At 36.5% G+C, this 21,116-nt stretch overlaps 1 protein-coding gene and 1 pseudogene across 1 annotated transcript; both read right to left on the reverse strand.

Moving 5' to 3' along the window:
- Window positions 1-10,661: 10,661 nt before the first annotated feature.
- LOC122672114 (protein ATAF2-like) lies at window positions 10,662-14,882 on the reverse strand. The gene is made up of 5 exons (XM_043869612.1): window positions 14,654-14,882; window positions 13,293-13,588; window positions 11,567-12,035; window positions 10,865-10,878; window positions 10,662-10,754 (listed from the first exon to the last, which is right to left on the reverse strand). Exons 1-5 carry the CDS (start codon window positions 14,880-14,882, stop codon window positions 10,662-10,664), a joined length of 1,101 nt encoding a protein of 366 aa, XP_043725547.1.
- Window positions 14,883-16,390: 1,508 nt separating this feature from the next.
- Window positions 16,391-16,987, reverse strand: LOC122670792 (annotated as a pseudogene).
- Between the last annotated feature and the right edge of the window lie 4,129 nt (window positions 16,988-21,116).

The raw sequence follows: 21,116 nt of genomic DNA on the forward strand, positions 1-21,116 counted from the left end.
GAGATGTTGCTTTTTGTTGCGACTTCTGTAATTGGATTGACAATGGCAATGGCTTATTGCTTGCTATTTGGCTTTTAAGTCATGTTCATCTTTCCTTGAAAACTTGGATGATTACCTAAAACTGAGTTACAGTTTATCAAATTTTTTTTTTGGGTAATAAAGACCAAATTGATTAAAGGTTCATAAATACATCGTCCTCGTGATAAACAGAACATTTGTCTTTCATGGCTACATAAGCAAAATGTTGCAAAAAGGATAAAATGTTAGTATCCGTCAGCTCTCTGAATTAAATTCCAATGGAATTAGAAGATATGAATAAAAGCTTGGGGGTAAGAAGCCAAGGCCAAGGGGTCCCATTTGGTGAGGGAAGATGAGGGACATCTTTGCTGCTACTCCAAATATCTGAAATCTTGAAATTCAACTGGAGGGCATGCTTCAATCCCTTAGGCTCAGTTTGGTTGCAAGGGGAAATAAAGGGAAGGGAAGGGAAATTTTTCAAACCTAAAAAAAATATTTTTGTAATCATTACCCCATGTGATTGTATAAACTACTTAAATTTCTTTCCATATTTAATAAAGACACATTTTACATTTTAAACCAAAGGAAAATGGATGCAAAGTAAAGTGAAATTTAATAACCAAATATGGAATGATTTGGAGTTGGATATATTGTCACATGGTGTCACATGGGGTAATGATTAAAAAAATTCTTTTTTTAAGTATGAAAATTTCACTTCCCTTCCCTTTAATTCCCCTTGCAAGCAAACGAAGCCTTAGCAATGCATGAGATATTAGCTTCCAAAATCTGTCATGTATCAAGAAAGCCTGCACCCACCAAAGTTATGCGCCCTTCTAGCAAAAAACAATAACTCCATCCTGATATATTCTAGGTTGGATCAGTTGTCCTGCACAGATCAAAATAGGGAAGTGTAATACAAGTAATGTAGCATTTTGTAAAGGACAAGTGTTGGAATCGTAACTGAATATATACTTCATTGGGAGGAGGAAAGGTAAGGGGATAAATATTTAAGTTCGATAGGCACTTAGTTTTCTGAAAAACCCAATGGGGGTCTAGCTTAGCTAAGCCATGAACCACATTGTTCCGAAGACGCCAAATAAAATAACATGTAATAATAACCTCAGAGAAGAACAAACAAAGAGAGTGTTTGTCCAGCTGCCTAATAGCTAAAGTAAGAGTGCAAAGATTTTCCAAAGAAGAAGATAAGAATTTTGTTCTTAGTCCCAATGGACCCACAACCCATATTCGCTTTGCTCATTCACATGACAAGAAAAATGCCAGTAGAATTCCACACAGGATCCACAAAAAACACATAGAGAATCAATCGGTATCCATTTGAAGGTAATTGCTTTAACCGGGATTCTTGCATTTAAGATACGCCGAAAGAAAATTTTAAATTTACGATGTATAGGAATTTTCCAAAAATAACGCTACCAAGATCTTTCTCTGGAAATAGGAGATTCTAGGTGAAAGTAGGAATTGAGCAGCAAGCTTTGAAGAGAATCTTCCATCTACTGCTTAAACAGTTTATCAAATTATCAACCCAATCTTTCGTAATGAATAAGGAGAGACCTATTGATGACCGAGCCACTTTGATACTACTCCTTAGCTCCCCTATTGAGTGAAGTCGCCAAAGCAAGTCTAAAGGCCAAAAAATGATCTTTGAATTTTACTATGTATCTGATGAGCACATTTATGTGTGAAATCTTAGGGCATAAAGCATACATTTTACCACATTGGACAGAGTTACTCGGTGCTTTCTTGTGCTTTTTAGGTTTTAGGTGAATTCTTGTGAAAATGGAGGAGATGATGCTAAGGAAATGTTTTTAAGTTGTTTAAAGGTGTTAATGGCTTGGATGCGTAGCCCATCGAGTCAGCTTCGCAACGGTTCAAACGGCACTTGATTCCGAGTTGAAACGAAGAAGTTACGGTCGTTTCCGTAACGAAGCACGAAAATGGTCTATAAGGGTTTATTTGTAATTATTGATAGTCGGCTGGGGATAAAGTGAAGCGAAAGTTCGTATTCTAGGGGTCTTAACGAATTATCAGAAGTTATATTTCCTGTACCCGAAAGATTCCATTTGGAAGGCTCTAGACAGTCCAACTTCAACTTGAGATATCTTGGGCTCCCGAACTCCAAATTGGACGAAATTTGGGTCTATTTTGGGTAATTTTTTGCAAGGAACACAATGGTGAGGCCTATATAAGCACCCCATGTTCCAAATTTTTTGAAGGACAGAATGGGTATATTTTATTTATTCTTGAAGGAATCCTAGTCATCACCCTTACTCTCTCTCTCCTCCAACTTCTCAAGGCACTTCTGAAATTCTACTTGGGATAAATTTATTTTGAAAGATATTCTCTCACCTATGGAAAGTTGAAAAATCAAAGATGCTTTGATTTTATTGCTTGGAGAAGATATCTACAAAGAAAATGAAGCACTTGTTAGAATGGGAAGTTTATTTTTCTAGAAATAAAAGGTCTATGTAAACAATCTTCTCTTCTTCTTCTTTCTATTTTTTTCTTTTTTCTTAAGATTCAATGCATTGTAAAAGAGGAAGGATAAGAGAATATTCTCTTTTCTTAGGGAATATTTCTCCTACACTTCCCTCTTCTCTCTTCTCCTCTCTTCCCCCTATAAATACCCCTTGCCCTTTGGCTTGTAACAAGTCAGTTTTTTTAGTTTAGTTTTTAGTTAGTTTCTAATTCAATTTTAATTCAGTTTTTTGTGTAATTTTTAGTTCATTCACTTAGTAAAATTTCTTTTCTTCTTCTCCTTCTAAGTTGTGATTTTTGGCCTTTCTAAGTTCTAGTTTGCTTTTTGATTTTCATTTAATGGTTGTAATAGGTTTAGTTTATGCTTTAATTTCAATTTAAGTCTTCAATTGGGTTGTAATTTCTTAATTCTAGTTTAGGTTTTAAGCCTTCTAATCTAAGTTCTTAAGTTGATGACAAGACTTGAAGATTTAGAAGAGAAGGCCATGATAAGTTTATGCAAGTATTTAAGCTTTTCAATTACATTTATGCAAGCACATCCAGGTTTTACTATCTAAACTCTCAATCTCATTCTCCCTCTCCTCTATCTCTCTCTATCTTCTTCTTCTTCTCCCTCTATTTCTTTCATTTTTTTTATATGGCTTTGGTATGTGGATGCACTTTTATTCCTTTATTTCTTTTTATGTGATTATGAAGTGTGGCTGCGTTTTTGTTATTCCTTCCAATTTACGTTTGTTTGATAGGTTAGATGTTCATGTGTTAGGACGCTAATTTAATCCCTTAATTTTGTTAGATGCTTATGAGTTAGGATGCATTAATTTTCATTAGTTTAATTTAACACTTTAATTTGGTTCACTTTGCATTACTTTTAAATTAGTTAAATAGAGTGGCGTATATCTCCTCGTGTTCGACCCGTAGCTACAATTGACCCGTACGCTTGCGGTAATTTTTAAACTCAAACAATATCCTCGGTCATAGTAGATGTAGATGGGAAAATTGTGTTGTCACCAAAGTTGGTTACAACAAGATTGTAACGTCACATTTTTTTGTCTGTTGTTTTATTCATGAAAGTTATTTTAATCATGGGTAAAAATGGGTTTTCAAAATAAGTTGAAAGTGTTTTGTCACCACACCATTATACATATCTTTAAGGGAAATTTACAAAACACCCCTTGAAAATGGGTCAAAACTCAGATCACCCCTGAAATTTGAAAATACTCAGATTTCCCCTTCTATACTAACAATGTTAGTCTGCTGTTAATTATTGTTGTAAAAGGACTATTTTAGCCTTGTACTAAAACTTTAGAATCAAATTTACAATACTACCCTTTCCTTCATCTTCAACCTAAAATACCCCACCCTTTCCTCTCTCTCCTCTCTTCTACCTCGCCAGCTAGTAGCCCCCCACCCCTCCTCTGCTCTGCAACTTGCCCGGGGCTCCTCCGTTCTCCTCTGGTTTTCGTTCTGTGTAGAGGTTGAAAGAGGGAAGCGAGAGAGGGGGTTTCCATTTCTGCAACTTGCCCGGGGCTGGCTAGGCTGGCCCTTCTTATTCTTGTGGAAATACTTCTGCTGGAACCTTTGATCCACATCAAAGATATGACTTGAGCTTCTCACTCAAGCCTGGATCAGCATCCCATCGACTTTGCAAAGCATCCCACCTCAGTACCTCACGGAACTGCATCTCACAGTCGCAAAAATCTGAATCTCATAGATTTGGGGCATCAAGCCAAATATACTCAACTCAATCAATCGAGGGATATGACTTATGGCCTTTCATATATAATAAAGTTGCTTTAAAAAAAAAGTGAAGAGAGAGAGGAACGACCAACTGTAGTTTCAAATCAGAGGGAGAGAGCGGAAAAAGGTCTTTTTGATCCATATGTCTGCAAATCGAAATGGAGCTGAGAGGGTATGTCAATGGGACACCTACAAAACCCACGGAATGTGATTCTCGCGGGTTTTAATGTTAATATAAACCCTAACATCAACCCGCACAATTGGATTTACCAGAAATGGCGATTCACCGATCCCCTGCTGACATTGCGATTTCTCTCTCTCATTTGGCAGGGATTGAGCAGGTCGGTGATTTGAGCCTCTGGGTCACCGAAATCATCGTTTCCTACGATTTCATTAAAGGGTTTCTTCTTTTTATTTTTTTACATTTTCCCCCTTTTTTTTGGGGGGGGGGGGTTGGGTTGGGATCATACCTAGAATCGGGTAGATCTGTAGAAATTTCGATTGATCTCAGTGATCATTCTCTTCGATTGTTAAATAACAAAGAAAAAAAAACAAAGAATTGCAGAAACAAAACTGAGAATGTTCCTAGAAACTGATCAAGAATGGAATTAAAAGTGGCAACCGCAGCAGAGAGTGGAAACGAGGTAGATGGCTTCAAATAGTGAAATGATCCTAAAGAGAATGTCGTCAATGAGAGAGCTGAAAACCTAAGCGTCTCCATTGGAAAGGGTAGATTCTGAATCACAATGGCCATGGACGCTTATTAAATTTCTTGAAAAACCCAGGCTTTTTCTCCATTACAGAGATCGGAAGGGGTCTCCTCTGATTTCCTGAGTGACGATGAGACGGAGAACAGTTTCGCTGCTGGTTCCATTCTATGGCCGTGGCCAGAGAGAGCTGGTGGAGGTCAACAGCCCCAAGACCCAGTTTTTGGGTGCAACTACAAGCCATTTTTGGATTGCGAGGAAGAAGACGACGGCGACTCGTCTACTTGAGATTGAGTTGCAGGTCATGTGAGGAAGAGAGTGTGAGGAAGAAGATAAATTTTGGGGTTTTTAGATTAAAGGGTAAAATAGTAATTATATATTGGTCAAGGGTAGTTTAGGGTTTTAAATAAATTTAACTATTTGACTTCATCAGTTAACTAACGGTAGGGTGTAATCTCAGTATTGGGCTCTATTACAGGGGGTGATCTGAATATTTTTAAATTTCAGGGGGTGATCTGAGTTTCGACCCATTTTTAGGGGGTGTTTTGTAAATTTCCCTATCTTTAATTGTGTTTACATATTTACTTGAAACACTTATCCTCTTTAGCACTTGCAAGATCAACTCTTTAGGGACTTTGTCATAAGCTTTTTCTAGGTCAATAAAGACTATATGGAGATCCTTCTTGCAATCTCTAAATCTTTCCACGAGTCTACTAAGTAAATAAATAGCTTCTGCTGTGGATCTTCTTGCGATCTCTAAATTGTTGGAATATTATCTCGAAAGTATTGTCATGATTGCAAAGGTGATGCATTTACCCAAAAGACCTAAGAATGTTGTTCATGAACATTCTGGTTACTATATAGTGTTATGACAAACTATGTTTTGTGCAATTTTATAGATGTGTTTTGATAATGTGGTATGGCACTAACATGTTCATTAAGTAATGTCTAGAGCATCACACTAGTAATCAAGGTAAAGTTCATTAAGCAAAATCAAGTTGGGTTGGAGGAGAGTACTGAAGTATAGGCATCAGACGATGTCATATGTGAAACATATTACTGCCAATGGGATGGACAAAAATATATGGTTTAATTTATGATGCTCTTGTTAGTTATTTATTGCTGGGTGGTATACTCTTGATGCTCTTACGCACTACAAGAAAAAGGGTCTATGGCGGCGTTTATGCTAAAACTTAAGGAAACGCCGCCAAAAGGTTATAACGGCGTTTTTGTTTGTACCGCACAAATGCCGTGAAATGTACCGCAGGGAATTTGTCACGGCATTTTTTACATATGCCCGTGTAACTCCGCTTTTAAAAGCGTTTGTGTGAAAACGCCGGGATAAGTTTTGGATTTAGCGGCGTTTATATATAAACGCCGGAAAAATGTGTAGTCCAACAAAAGGATAATTAGAGGTATTTATTTAGTGACACTTGTGTATAAACGTCGGTAAAAGGTATAATTAGCGGCATTTAGTAAGAAACGCCGCTACATATAGTATTTTTTTTTTAAAAAAAATTTATTTACCTAATCCTTTAACCTGTTATTTTTGTGGTGCAAATCCTTTAACCTGTTATGTTATCTTATCCTTTAACCTATTGATGTGAAGAGACATAAAATTTTCACCAAAAAAAAAGAGAGGATTCATCCCTAAAAACAATGAAATAATGACGAGATCCAAAATAGTTTAAGTTTACATGTACAAATGACCGTTTGAAACTTAATTACATTTAGTCTACCTTACCCCAAAGGACACTTACAACCTATGACAAATTAATAAAATTCAAAAACAAAATAAACAATGTATGTACTTTGCTCTCTTTGTCTTCAATCAATGAACACCTTAGACAAGGAGTGTTGAAAATCACCAAGCAACTCCAGTAAACACACAAAATTTAGCAATAGCTCATTAACATTAGTATTCAAATGGACATTACCTGCAGCAATATAACTATGTACCAATCTTTATTAGCTCGATCATATAAAAAAAGTGTCTGATTTGAAATCAAACTTCGCAATAGGCAATACCTGTAGCAATATAACCATATACCAATTTTATCAGCTCATATCGGCATAAAGTATCATAGAGAACAAAGAAGAAGAATTTACAATGATTGATACACCATCTCTATGTCACTGTATAGTTCAATCATATCTTATGATGATATCCCCAAAAGAACAAACTAAAAAAGAACTACTGCAGACACACTTCTGCTAACTTTCAACTAAGAAGCATGGTCAGATTTTTAGTATTTCATCTATTTCCAATTTCAACCAAAGAACATGCCTAAACTACCATGAAAAAAATAATGCTAACAACTAAATCTTTAAGGTTGAAAATAGAGTTCCGAAAATTCCCAAGTTTGAAAAGAGAACAAAAGAAATCCTAAACCAAATGGAGTAGGGTCCCTACCTGAATTAGAAAGAGATAATAAAGTCAAAGAACCCAGAAAACTACTACTCCCTTGGCTGAAAATGCTCGTTGTTTTTCTATTTTCCTTCTCTGACCTTCCTCTCTCTCGTCTCATATAACTCTGCAGCAATGTACATTGACCTAACAAGAGAAACATATAGACACATTTATTCGAAAGTGAAAAGAAAATAAATACAAAGCAACAATTAAAAATAAATAATGTGGAGAAGGAAGCTGTGTTTTTTACAATATTTGTTCCATGAAACAACTTCTTCACATTTATAATTGGATATGATTTTAATCACATTGAATATACCAATTAGGTCAATGAAATCTTATCTCATTATAGTGTGATTTCAATCACATTGAAATCATACCAAATAAATTTGTGAATCAAAAACAATATTCCTCAGCTAACAAAAATTATGGGAAGAGGTAGGGTCCTAATAGAATAATTTTATCAAAACAAACACTTCTACATAATTATAACAAATAATTCCCAAAGTAGCAGTTATTACAAAATAGTTCCTTCATATTCTAATATCACATAATAGACTATAGCCCATGTAATTAATTACTGTCAGACCCAATCTACTGAAATTACTAGTTCAGAGATTCTGTAATTATGACTGGACCAATAAAATATTTTCAAAAAATATTTAATAAAAAAATTATCAATAAATAATTTTAATTAAAAAAAACCTTTGTACACAATTTGTGAGAATGTCATCGGATCCGAATTTGTGTCCAATCAACGAAAGACATTCTCTCTCTACTTGATATTATCCCATAAGGTAACGGATTCCATTTAAGGGCATATCATTTGACTATGGTCAAACTTTGCCAATCAGCACACCAACATTTAGTCATTGACATCAACTATTGGTGCCCCTAAGTTCACAATGCGTGGCTGCATGGATTAGGACTCCTTAGGTGAAGGGACTAAATGTATACTACTAACAACAATTTCGTCCTAAGTCGACTATGACGACCAACATAACACATGCAAATTTCTCGTATGATCCGATTTAATGTACGCATAATATATACACTCATACTTGCGTCATAGAATCTCCATTCCTAAGAACACATAGTGCGACAACCATATGAACAGAGTGCCCAGTCCCATCCCTAGTCATGTACTTTTTTTAGGTTAAAACTTAAGAACAACCAAGACCCATTGTATTATGCAAATTAATTTGAATTAGAAGATATAAAATATATATTTGATGGACTCACTTCCAACATCAAGTCCATCCTTTATGATCCCAAATTGTGTGACAATGGCTTTCAACTAAGAAACCATAATTCTTTTTTTTCACTTTTACATTTAATTCCATTATACAAATGTTGGAAATAAAATGGAATTCATTATCATGTCTTTATCAAATCTTATTTAGTAGTGTAATGAACTGTTGTCGCGTCAGTTTCAATGCTATCCTTTATAACCCCAAACTTAGTATGACAATGGTTTTCAACCAAGAAACCAAAAAAACATTGTCTTACTTTTAATTCCATTCTATAGATATTGGAAGAGAAATTGCTTTCAAGTAGAACCATTTGATTCTAATCGTGTTTAAAAAAGGTTAGGGTCAACAATTACCAGTTCCTTTGGGGATGAAAACCTCTGGCAAATAGGGGTTTGGAAGTCTCTATTTGGGTCATGTCAAAGCTTTAAGGAAATTCTTTGAAAGGATAAAAGAGAACAAGTTGAGATTGAATCCCCAAAAGTGTATATTTGGAACAATTACGGGAAAGCTCTTAGGGTTCATAGTCAGTCATCGGGGAATAGAAATAAACCCCACAAAGATAAAGGTGGTCATGGAGATGACGCCACCAAAAACTGAGAAAGACATCAGAGGATTCCTACTTAGGACCCCGTACATCAATTGGTTCATTGCTCGATTAAAAATGATGTGTGAGCCGATATTCAAATTGATCAAGAAAAACAAACCGAAGGAATGGAATGATCATTGTCAAAAGGCCTTTGAGAAAATCAAATAATACTTGTTGAGCCCACCAGTATTGGTATCACCAATATTAAGCAAACCCTTGTGAGTCTACTTGTTTGTATCAGACACAGCCATGGGAGCAATATTCTACTACTTGTGTAAGAAGTTTGTTGACTACAAAGTCAAATACACCCCTAGAGAAAGTTTGTGCAACACTGATCTAAGCCACGAGACGTTTAGGACATGATTATTCTTACTAACAATTGTTGGAGTTGTGACTTGTGAGCTAGTTTGAAAAAAATAAATAAATTTGGGATAAGATTCCACATTACCCAATTCACCCCTCATGGGTTGCCTATACAATCTTTCAAACATGATGACCAATAAGGAAACTTCCTCTCCTTCACTATTCACTTTATATTTATATAATTATCTGCTCAATTAATCTAATCAATTAATTTAAACTCAATAACTAAGAGCTTTTATTAATTATTCTCTCGCTCTCTCATAATTAATAAACCATGCCACATAGATAACAATCAAATGTTGATACTGGGAAAAGATATTTCCAGGGAAAATCTACTACTAATGTATATTGAAAAATACCAACAATTCTCAATTGAATCTTTTATTATGTTTTGGTCTCTCCACTTAATAACATCACATAACAGATTTACGAATATGGAAATGAACACAACCAAAAAAGCTGATCTATCTGATGACCAAAAAATTTCCATTGATACCGAAATTCAGCCAATCACAATCAGACAACTCTCAATATGTTCTCTTATTCGGGAAGTGGAAACCTTGTTGACCATTTGTAGAGAGGAACATTGTATGTTGAGTATATTAGTATGTAGTCAATGCAAGCACCAACGTACCTTTGGTACACTACAAATGCATAATGTACAACTGCAACGATAAGGACCTTTTAGATATAGGGACAAAATAACTATTGAATATTTATATTTACTCGAACAACCAATGATATCCATACAAGAATCTCAAATTATCACATTCCACGTACACACATACCATAATGGTAGGGGTGTAAATGAATAGCCGAAGTCCATTTTTGAATCCGTGTCCATATCCGTTTGGCACTATTCGAATCCGTCCGAAAGCTAAACGGATGCGGATATGGATAGGCTATAGCTATCCAAAAAGCTATATTTACATGTAAACGGATAAAATATCCGATCCGTATCCGTTTAGCATTATCTGAATCCGTCCGAAAGCTAATCGAATGCGGATGCGGATATAGCACTATCCGAGCCAATCCGATCCGTTTACATCCCTAATAATTACCATATGAATGCTCAAACTTATATTATGCAATCACATTGTGAGAATATACAGTGTGACAACTGTGAGAACAAAATTCTCACTTATATCTCTAGTTGTGAACACTTTAAGGTGATGCCTAACTACCTGAGGTAACCATCACACATAAAATATCAATACAAATTAATATACTCAATCTTTATTGACATGGATTTGATGGATATAAACATATAAATAAAGGGCAAAAGAACGCTAACCGGTACTGCAGACCCTGCACCAACATGAGAGCCAATGAAAATGTGCACAAAGGCATTGGTCAGTCTCATCGATTTGTATCTAGACACAGGAACCACGTGACTAGTTAGCACCCTATTTCTCATAAATATGATGGTTTGGAATTTTTGTGAAGCTGATTAATATCAATTATATATTTCTTTTTCTCTCTTCCCACACACGTTCCACATTGTCAGATAATGTTGTGGAATTCCACTGAAGCTTGTGGAAATATTATTTTATGCATTTGAAACATGTACCCATGTTTGCTTCATTTATAAGATAACATAAATTGGAAACGTGAGACTTTTATACCTCCAACTCAAGCAATATTGGTGACAATAATTAATTAAACAAAATAAAAAAACTTGTTAACTGCATGGTTGACTCCCTCACAAGGAAGGCCTTATCAGTGATGCGCACAATGATCTGGCCTATTTCCAATCCATGATTTCGTCAACCACAAGCTTCTCACGTTATCTTTAATAAAATCTTCTTACCCAAAAAAAAAAAAAGAATATAAGTCATTCAAAAACCGGATAATTGTAAAAAATTGGTTGGGACTTCTATTCCTTCCAACTCTCCCATTCCTTCTCCATTTTCTTCTTCACTAGTTTGTATCAAAAAACTAGTGTAGGATTCTTCTCGTTGCCTCTTAAGATATTCCATTTTTCTGGTCCAAGTACATGTTTTGGTTGAGGCTTCTTCTATCCCTTCCAGCTCTTCCATTCCTTCTCTGTATTCTACATTAATTTGTGTCTCATTACTATCATGATGCTTCGGTCTTTTCGCTCTTTCTTTCTTCATTTCATAATCATTTTCTCGTTGCCTCTTAAGATTTTCCATTACACTATTCCAACTACATGTTTTGGTTGAGGCTTCTTCTATCTCTTCCAACTCTTCCATTCCTTCTCCATGTTCTTCACTAATTTGTATCTCATTATGATCATGCTGCTCCGGTCTTTTCGTGCTTTTTTCCTTCGTTTCATGATCCTTTTCTGTCATTAAACCAGTGTAGAATTCTTCATCTTCTGGTTCCCTCTTGAGACTTTCCATTAAGCTGGTTCTAGTACTTGTTTCTTGTATGGTTTCTATTCTATTGACCCTGCTGAAATCCTTCTTGTCTCGGATTCTACATAACACACAATTTTTCATCTGAAAAAATGAGAATATATAAAACATGTTAAAATTAAGCAATCTATTCAAATATAAGTAATGAGTTAGAATGTAATACTGATTCTAAGGGATCTAACTTTTGTAGACTTGATAAAAAAGAGAAATTAATTTTTGAACCAGTTATTATGTATCAAACTATAGGACTGTCTTTGGTATGCATTTTTGGAACGCATTCTAGGTGGATTGCACATTCTTGGATGATAAAAACAATTGCATTCTAGGTCGATTTCGCAGTTTTCCGAGAATGCAAAATCGACCTAAAGTGCAATCCAAAAATGCATACCAAACACAGCATAGGTATTTCATTAATACATAAAAACAAGCAATAAAACATAACCACAATTCTCCATGAAACTGAGTAACTCGGACTCAGTATGTGGGATTTTCACCCTCTCAAGTACGATGCACTGCCCAGTGCACCTTTAAAGTGCATCATTCACCCAGCACTTGAAAGGATAAAAAGATGAGGATGAAAATCCTTGGACGGTGGCCTTGGGAGGATAAAAATCCAAGTCTCAAGTGTAGTGCACTGGACAGTGTACCACACTGAGAGGATAAAAATTCCATTATATGTATTATGTGTAGAAGTAAACTAGCACGATTCAAGGATTCTTATCCTCTGAAGTGCCCAGTACACCACACTTGAAAATCCAATCATGAAAACATGGGCAGCAGCGTCTTTTTATCCTCTCAAGTGTTGGGTGGACGGTTGGATATTCAAGTATACATTTGAGAGGATAAAAATCCCTGATTGAGCCAATTCTTATTGGAATTTGAAAACCATGATTTAAGTGGCTATTTTTTATTATTATTTTTTTGTAGTACGATGAAGATTTAATGATGAGAATCATGTATACAGCCAATGGCTTCAGATAAACAAAGATCATCAAGCCACAGAGTGGTAATCGGCCAATCTGTCATACACATGAACAAACTATGGGAATAATGGATTTAGACTGTGTTTGATACGCATTCTTGAACGACTATTTTTATGATCCAAGAATGCAAAATCGACCCAGAATGCATTCTAAGAATGCATACCAAACACAGCCTTAATTAAACCAGAATCCACCGATACCATTAACCCTGTTTTAAGAACCAATTTTGATCGAGTTAGGCCAAGTAAGATCTAGTCAGTATGATTTTAATTGAATCCATTACAATTCAAATTAGAAGCGAAGGGAAAATAATCATGAGAAAACAAGAAAATCAGGATCTAAGAACATTAATTCATACCTGGCTATCCAAGGCTTTTCTTTGATCATCCGATAATAATAGACGATAATTAAGCTTATATTCATGCATGATCCAATTGGTTTTCCTTGCTGTATTTCCTTTCCCAATATATAAGACCAAGTTCTTCTTGTAGCCAATAGTCACACCATGGAACAATACTTCGACATCCCCACTAGTAGCCTTCCAATAACCATCACTTGTTGTTCGACTTGGTCGGCCCCCAACACGATTTTTCGGATCAGTAATTGTGAAGAAATATGAATCTTCTCCGTTACCATCCGTAAATTCAACTATCACTGATCAATCATCAATGTAATCGTTAGTGTTTCTATAAAAAGAAAAAACTTTAGTTCAACCAATTAAAAAATAGAAGAGAAGAAGAAAGATTTAATTCAAGTTCGTAAATTGCAAAGTTGGACCACTTTTAGAGCATTAGTGGAATCGGATCTAGTATCGATCATGACAGATCCAGCCAATTTAATTACACCTATTCTTGTTGATTCTAATCAGTTTTTGGCCTATTCTAGATCCAGACCCTCTACAGCATGGCAGGGCGTTTGGCGCACAGGGCTGCTCCAGGCAGGCAGCCCCATATTGTGTTGGGCTGCGTGCCCAGGCAGCAGAGCATGTACACGGGACATCTTTTTGCGCTGCAGCGTGCGTTTTTAACCCTTATTGGGAAAAGAAAGGCCGCAATCAGGCAATCAAAAAGCATGCCTCTCATTGGCCCCATGCTGGTGAGGGTTAACACGGTCAAATAGGGATCTCTTACATAAAAAAGAGAGTAAATTATACGTCACCCCTGGGTGATTTGAGTTTTGTTTAAAAATCAAGAATGACGTGTAATTTATCTTAAAAAAGAAAGAAAAAACATGTAAGCTCAGAAATTGCAAAGTTGCCAACTGTCACTGTTAGAGCATTAGTATTAAGCATGGTTTCAAGAATAGGGAGTCGGATCTGGAATCGGCCATGACAGATCTGGCCAATTTACACCTATTCTTGCATATTTTGATTCAATTTTCGGCCGATTCTTGGATTGGGATCCTCTGCAGCACAACAGCCTAGCTGCCTTGGGCATGCAACCCCATACATCGCACCTGTGTTGGGTTACTTCCCTGGGGCAGCAGGGCATATGTGCTTGTGCCGCCACACTGCAGAGGAGCCCGAATATTAATTTAACCTTTATTGAGAAAAAGAAGGCTGCTATCAAAAGAAACAATGCCATACTTATCAATGCTTTGTGCTCTCATTAGCCCCGTGCTGATGGGGGAACTACACGACCAAGCAACGATCTCTTACCTCTTATTTATACAAGAGAAATAACGAAGAAGGAAGAATAAGAAGTGCGAGAAAACGCTTACTTCTGGTAAACTGATCGAGATTAAAACGATAAATCTCAACTTCTTTGATAACGTCACAAGGTAGAGGTAAACCAAGAATCTTGTTTCTGAGATAATTAAGCAACAACTCAGATTCCGACGGACAGAAACGATAGCCGGAAGGAAAGATGGCTGGCCGCTGTTGATGTTGTTGTTGTTTTCCCTTGTGTTGACGAGGGATTTTCGAAGAATTCATGAACTGGCTGGCCATGGAGGAGAGTGAGAGGGAGAGGGAGATGGAGATGGAGATGGAGATTATATAATATACAATCCACATAAACATATACATAAACTCACAAATTAAATCCCCAATAATACTGTTCTACCAAAAAAAAATCCCAATAATACAGTGTAGAATTATGTAGATCTAAAATTATCAGAGCCATTCAGTTCACACTTAATATATATAGAGTACCAGAGCGAGCAAAACCCAACCAATGCCACCGATCCAATTGGATTATTTATTATTGGAATGTTTGTCGGCGGGTCCTCCTGCACTGTGCCGTATTGTATTCCCACTCGAACTCAGGAACGATAGGATTGCTGTTGTTTTGTAAACATTCCTTTTAAGTTGATACGATTCGATTATTAATTCCATAATTATTAACATTATTAATTGTACGCTCTCCCTCATATACTCATATTCACCCCCTTCCCCAAGTCACGTGCGGAAACCCTCTCGATTAGGATTAGGTTACCTAAAGTTGATTATTGCTTTAACTTAAGATCTGAAAGGGAATGACTTCCATTTGTTATTAAGTATTCATTAGGATTCGAATTGGAGTTTTTTTTTTTTTTTTTTAATTTATTAAGGAAATTGTCTAGATCTACGAGATAATTGTAAATTTACTTGTTTTATAATTCTTTTTTATCTTGTAAATCTAAGATTTACCAAAATCAAATCTTTTAGATTTAGGCCACATTTGGTATGATAAGAATACCAAACCCATTTGGTAGTTCAATTTTTGATAATAGATTTTCTATTTTTATTTTAAAAAATAGCGGTAGTGGTGATAGAGTGATAGGAGGCATTGGTAGGGTTAGGAAAGGGGGTGGTGGTGGTGGCGGCATTGTAGTTGCATGAGGTGAGGGATTTTAAGGGTCTTCAGTAAGGATGTTAAACAGTCCAACTCGGTTAAATTGTTTAATTAAATAGTTTCAATTTTGAAACCATAATTGAACCATTTTATTAAATAGTTCTATTCAGTTTCGATAAACGGTTTTGGCTTGATTTTATATTTGGGATCCACCTCCCTAGCCTTCGTCATCCCTTTTAACTTGCAAAAAGTGATCATTACACCAGTCTCCTCTATACAGGTTTGTTTTCCACTGCTGATATACATTGAGAAGCGTCAAATGATCTGATTGTGACAAAAAAAATTCTCCTTTGGCAGGAAGAACACCGATAGCAGTGACAACATGGACACAACTGTCGGACCTTGTTCACACATCTTAGGTACCGTTTAATGTTACCGTTTAATAACATTAAGCGTGTTTCTGTTCTGTTTCTCACAAAAAAATGTTTTTTGATATTTTTTATTGTAGAAACATAGGTCAGGGTTGCAAAATGGTGTTTGATAACGTTACGCGTGTTTCATAACAATTTTCTCCATCTTCAACTCTGCCGTACCTGGAGCCTCTGCACTTCAAATCGGAACCGTAACATTTCTGATTACAGAGCGTAATATCTAAGGTATTCTGGCTTAAACTTTACAACATCTAAGCCGCGACATTCTTGGGAGATTTGGATTGAGAAGCCTTCTCACTCTTTTCGCTCTTCTCAGTCTTCTTGGGCAACAATACAGTGTGGATATTGGGATGAACACCACCACTAGCAATGGTGACCCCACCAAGCAATCTCCCAAGTTCTTCGTCAAACATCACAGTGAGCAGCAGATGCCTTTGTCTGAGCCCAACCAATTCCAGAACTTAAAAATATATAGATCGAATTAGAACAAATTAAAATCGACCAAAAGCTCATTCGTTTCACATTATGAAGAACCCAAGCAATTAACTTGGTGGAAACATATATACCTCAGCGGCGAGGTACTCGAGAATGGCAGCAAGGTAGATGGGAGCACCGGTTCCAACCTCTGTACGTAGCCACCTTTCTTCAAGAAACGGGCAACACGACCCACCGGAAATTGCAGTCCGGCTTTAATGGACTTGGAAACTGCCTTCTTCCTGTCACCACCTCGTCTGCCTCCTGCTCCCTTTTTGGCTTTGCCGCTCTCCATTTCTGAATCTGCTTTTGAAACTGAAAACACTGGCTAATTGAGAGAAGAGAACCAAAAAACAAAACGAGAATCGAATAGAGTTTGAAGCGAAATCTCACCTTTCAATTCTGCTTTCACAGGTTCCGATTGAGGCGGCTCCAATGAAGACACAGCCGCAGCGGCTTGAGAAGAATCCACATCAACAGAATTCTCCGATTTCAGATCAATGATTCCCAAGTAGAAGCTCCGACCCCCTGGCGATGGAGAGTTGCAGGTTTCGTTCGAGCGGCAAAAGACGATGGAGGAGAGTCCCGTTCCCTCCCCCTATTTTTTATCGGGCAACACTTCCTGACTTCCCTTGTCAAAATGGTTACGTGTTTTTACAAATCTGTTTCTGTAAACATAAATAATCATAAATTTTGATTTATGATACCAAAACATATGAAACAAAACAGATTTATCAAACGATTTTTTGGATGTTTTTTGTGCTGCAAACACAAATAACATAGAAACACTAGAAACATAACGTTATTAAACAGTACCTTAGGGCGGCTTGATAACTTTTCTGTTGTTTCTGTGCTGAGAAACAGTAAAAATGATTTTTTTTTTTCTTTTCTGTATTAAAAAACAACTTTTGTAATGCTTGGTAAACCTGTTCTGAAAACGTTTCCAGAACACAATTGGAACACCAATGGTGTTTAATAAAATCTGTTGAATAAAAAGGATCTTAGTGGATTTGAACCACCATCTCTTGGAATATGCTTATGTTCCAAGTGCTCTACCAACTTGAGCTTAAGACCCATCAAGTAGAGTTTTGAACATGCTTATGAATAAAAAGAGTATAAAGGATATTTATACTGTCGAGCAAAGAAAAATGAAGCAGATTAGTACAATTGAGTATTCATCTTATCAATGCGATGGTTTTTGTAACTCCTTAAAGAGTATAATGGAAATTTCATAGCACAAATAAATGGCCAAGTCAAGACTCTAATTTTCAAGGGATCGCTAATGTAACTTCTTTTTCTTCTTTTCCTTACTGTAGAAATTTTTATTTTCAATGACTAATATTCAAGGGATCACTGATCATCAGGCTTACTGATCTAAGCAGTGGGGAAATAGCTTTTTTTGTGAAGCAAAGAAAAAGAAATAAAGGATAAAGACACAATATAAGTAGTGCAGAAATGTGATGCTACCTGATTCCTTCTATTAGGTTACTCAGATCAAAAGTGCAGGGTCTCACAACTTCCATAAGTTTAAACTCTGTGTTGGGGAGGGGGTGGGTGGGAATGCATGCTTATGTAAATACATACAAGTCTCAAAACTGACACAAATCATGAAGTACGGAACACATCCAGAATGAGTTTCAGCTGCTATAAATATTTACTTCTCCCCAAGTGCTTGAGGCTAGTGGATCAAATGAAATGATGCTTGTACTCTAGTAACCTCTAATTTTCAAAACCACCATTCATTATTCCTTTGCTTTTCTTCTACCGTCTCATAGTTTGCAGCTATGCATGTCAAGGTTAAACTAGGTTTCAATCTGCTACCTACTCCATTTTAAACACTTTAGAAAGGAATTTACAAGTTTCAAAAATTGGAAGCTATCAGTTGCAGTCATTTATTCTACTTGTAAGTGGTGGCAAGTGAAACCCTATCCCTAATTGTTATAGCTAAAAGAGGACAGAATTTAAGGGTATTAAAGCAGATTTTTAATCACTCTCAGAGTAGGGTTTAGACAGGGCTGTAAATCAGGTCTGGTGGAGCTTTTGGTGAGGTGGATTGATGGTCATAATCTCATGGTAATGGGTCTCAAGTAATATATTTATCATTTATTAGAGGTTCTTATGACCTCCACATGTAAGCATGGTCTATATGAAGTTCTCAGACTATACCCTCCAGTGTCATTCCTGTTCTGACATGCATCCAAGAGCACAAATGTAGGATAACTCACCCTTTCCACCGGTACAGAGCTTGTGCTGCAATGGGTAATCCACCATAACCACAAAGTTCTGGGGAGAATGTGCAGATAAATTCAAGCCCAATAGGTTCAAGGCAGGAGTTTCAAATGCATAGAGGCCAAGAGAGACGAAAATCTAGAGGTGGAAAGATGGTTTGACGGCAATCGATCTCCCTGTCTGGCCATCCCTTGCTGTCCATGTTTCACACATCAAATTTCTGGGTTCAACCCCAGTTTATGTTCAAATTTCTGGGTTTTACTACATTAGGCCAGCAACCAATCAAGTGAAGAAGCAGGGGAAAAATCATAACAGAAAAATCAATCGGTTTTAACAGTGATCAGTATAAATCACACAAAAATTCATAGAATTGCATCAGTGCCTGATATACATCCAAGTCATAATTTTTACATCCTAAACTCCAAAGAATTCTTAATTCATAGACCATATCATTCTCCTCCAAACTGATTATCAAATTAAACTCTACCATAAGTAATGCTGTGTCTTTTATCAAAAAAGCAAACAATCGCGTGAAGAAGTAAGGGAAAAATCTTTACAACAGAGTGAAAAAGGAGAATTTTACCTTCGGCTGTACTCAATCAAGTTTTAGGTTGGGTTTATTAGATTAGAGAAATCAAGGATGCTTTGGATTTAGGGTTTCTGCAAAAGCAAAATACAAGATTTTTAGAAGAAGAAGATGACAAAGCAGAAGGGCAGACCTAATCGCAAGAAAAAGAAGAGGAAGAAGCAGAGGAAGAAGAAGAAGATGAGGATGCAGAAGAATACAGAGAGGGATTTTATCTGAGTTCGCCGACGGCTAGAACTGTGGAGTTTCGATCGGCCTTGGAGAGGTTGGAAGATGTTCATCAATGGAGCTTCGATCGAACTTGGAGATGGCTTCGATGGACTTCGTTGGGAAGACGATCGTTGAAGCTTGGAGAGGGGCTCGAAATTATCGGGCACAACTTCCAGACGAAGATGAAGGTCGAAGGAGAGTTCACCGACGATGTACATGAGAAATTATCAGGCACAACTTCGTGAGAGCGACGGAGGTTGGAGGAAGAGAGGGTGAGTAAGGTCAAATGGGCTTTTGATACAAAATACCGGGCACAAGTTTTCCAACTTGTGCCAAGAAAAATTGTGTTTCATGGCTTATAAATTTCAATTTATGATTCAAAAAACATAAAAAATGAAACAGATTTACCAAGCGGTTTTTAGAGTATTTTTCCGTTTCTCAAAATGGGAAAACACCAATCAAGCGGGCCCTTGCTCTCCCATAAGGGAATTTAATCATCTTCCAGCCAAGATTGTCAAGCTCCCAACATTATTCAGTGCACCTAAAAACCACAATTGATACATGTTATTGGTTGGTCGTGCAGGGAGGACAAGACCAGGTACCTGTGGCTATATACGGATACTGCTTACCAAAATGAGATGCTGCCTAACACTGTACCTGAGTTCCTAAGAACTAATCTTGGCAATGGGCAGTAGTGGTGGTGGTGGTGGTGGTGGTGGTGGTGGCTGCGGGTGAGACCATAAGGAAAAACAGGATAGTGTTTTATTTTTAACATGAAATTATTGTTTTGCTAATCAAATTAACCATATGCTCATTAAAGAGTACAAGTGAAATCGATTTTAATTTAAAATTGAAACAACTCCTCAACTATTTCAGAATTTCCATTCTATCTGGTTTCTATTTCACAGAAATAAGGTGCAAAAAGCAGACCAAACAATTTTCGAAATAGAAATCACCCCATGAAATTGAAATATAAATCATAGCCTTAGGAAATTTTCGCTTTGCATTGGAAAGTGGATTCCTAATGGAGAGTATGGGAATGCATTCCCATATAGATGACTTGTATGCCACGTAAGTGGATGATTTATTTATGACCATTAGATAGAGAGGATTAAGGATTGTTCCCTAGAGAAGTCATGGGAAATCTCAACCATATGATCACCCACTTTGTATTTTTTTTTTCAACCTTATGTTCTCCATCACAATATTATACCGACTCTTTTATCTTTCTAGTAATATATTTTCCTTTCTCATAAAATAAAAAACTCAAAGTATTATATAAATAGGGTAAATAAAATGTTAGTGTATAAGATACCATTACATTCCGTTAATGTGTACACCATTTTCTCGTTATAAAAATAGGGGAATAGCCTATTTTCACTATTAAAAAAGGACTGAGTTTTCCTCTAACCACGTTGAATGAGATTCCATTCATTGTAGGTGTCGGATGAACAGGAGAGGGCATCGCAAGATTGTTT

The sequence above is a fragment of the Telopea speciosissima genome, chromosome 8 (genome assembly GCF_018873765.1).
Source record: "Telopea speciosissima isolate NSW1024214 ecotype Mountain lineage chromosome 8, Tspe_v1, whole genome shotgun sequence".
NCBI classification, from domain to species: Eukaryota; Viridiplantae; Streptophyta; class Magnoliopsida; order Proteales; family Proteaceae; genus Telopea; species Telopea speciosissima.

Excerpts from the sequence above, each read along its gene's own strand:
- LOC122672114 (XM_043869612.1), bottom strand. The coding sequence starts at position 14,882 with ATGGCCAGCCAGTTCATGAATTCTTCGAAAATCCCTCGTCAACACAAG. Across the intron at positions 13,589-14,653 it reads TCTCGATCAGTTTACCAGAA|TGATAGTTGAATTTACGGAT; the intron begins GTAAGCGTTTTC and ends ATGATTGATCAG. Across the intron at positions 12,036-13,292 it reads GAAAAGCCTTGGATAGCCAG|ATGAAAAATTGTGTGTTATG; the intron begins GTATGAATTAAT and ends TCATTTTTTCAG.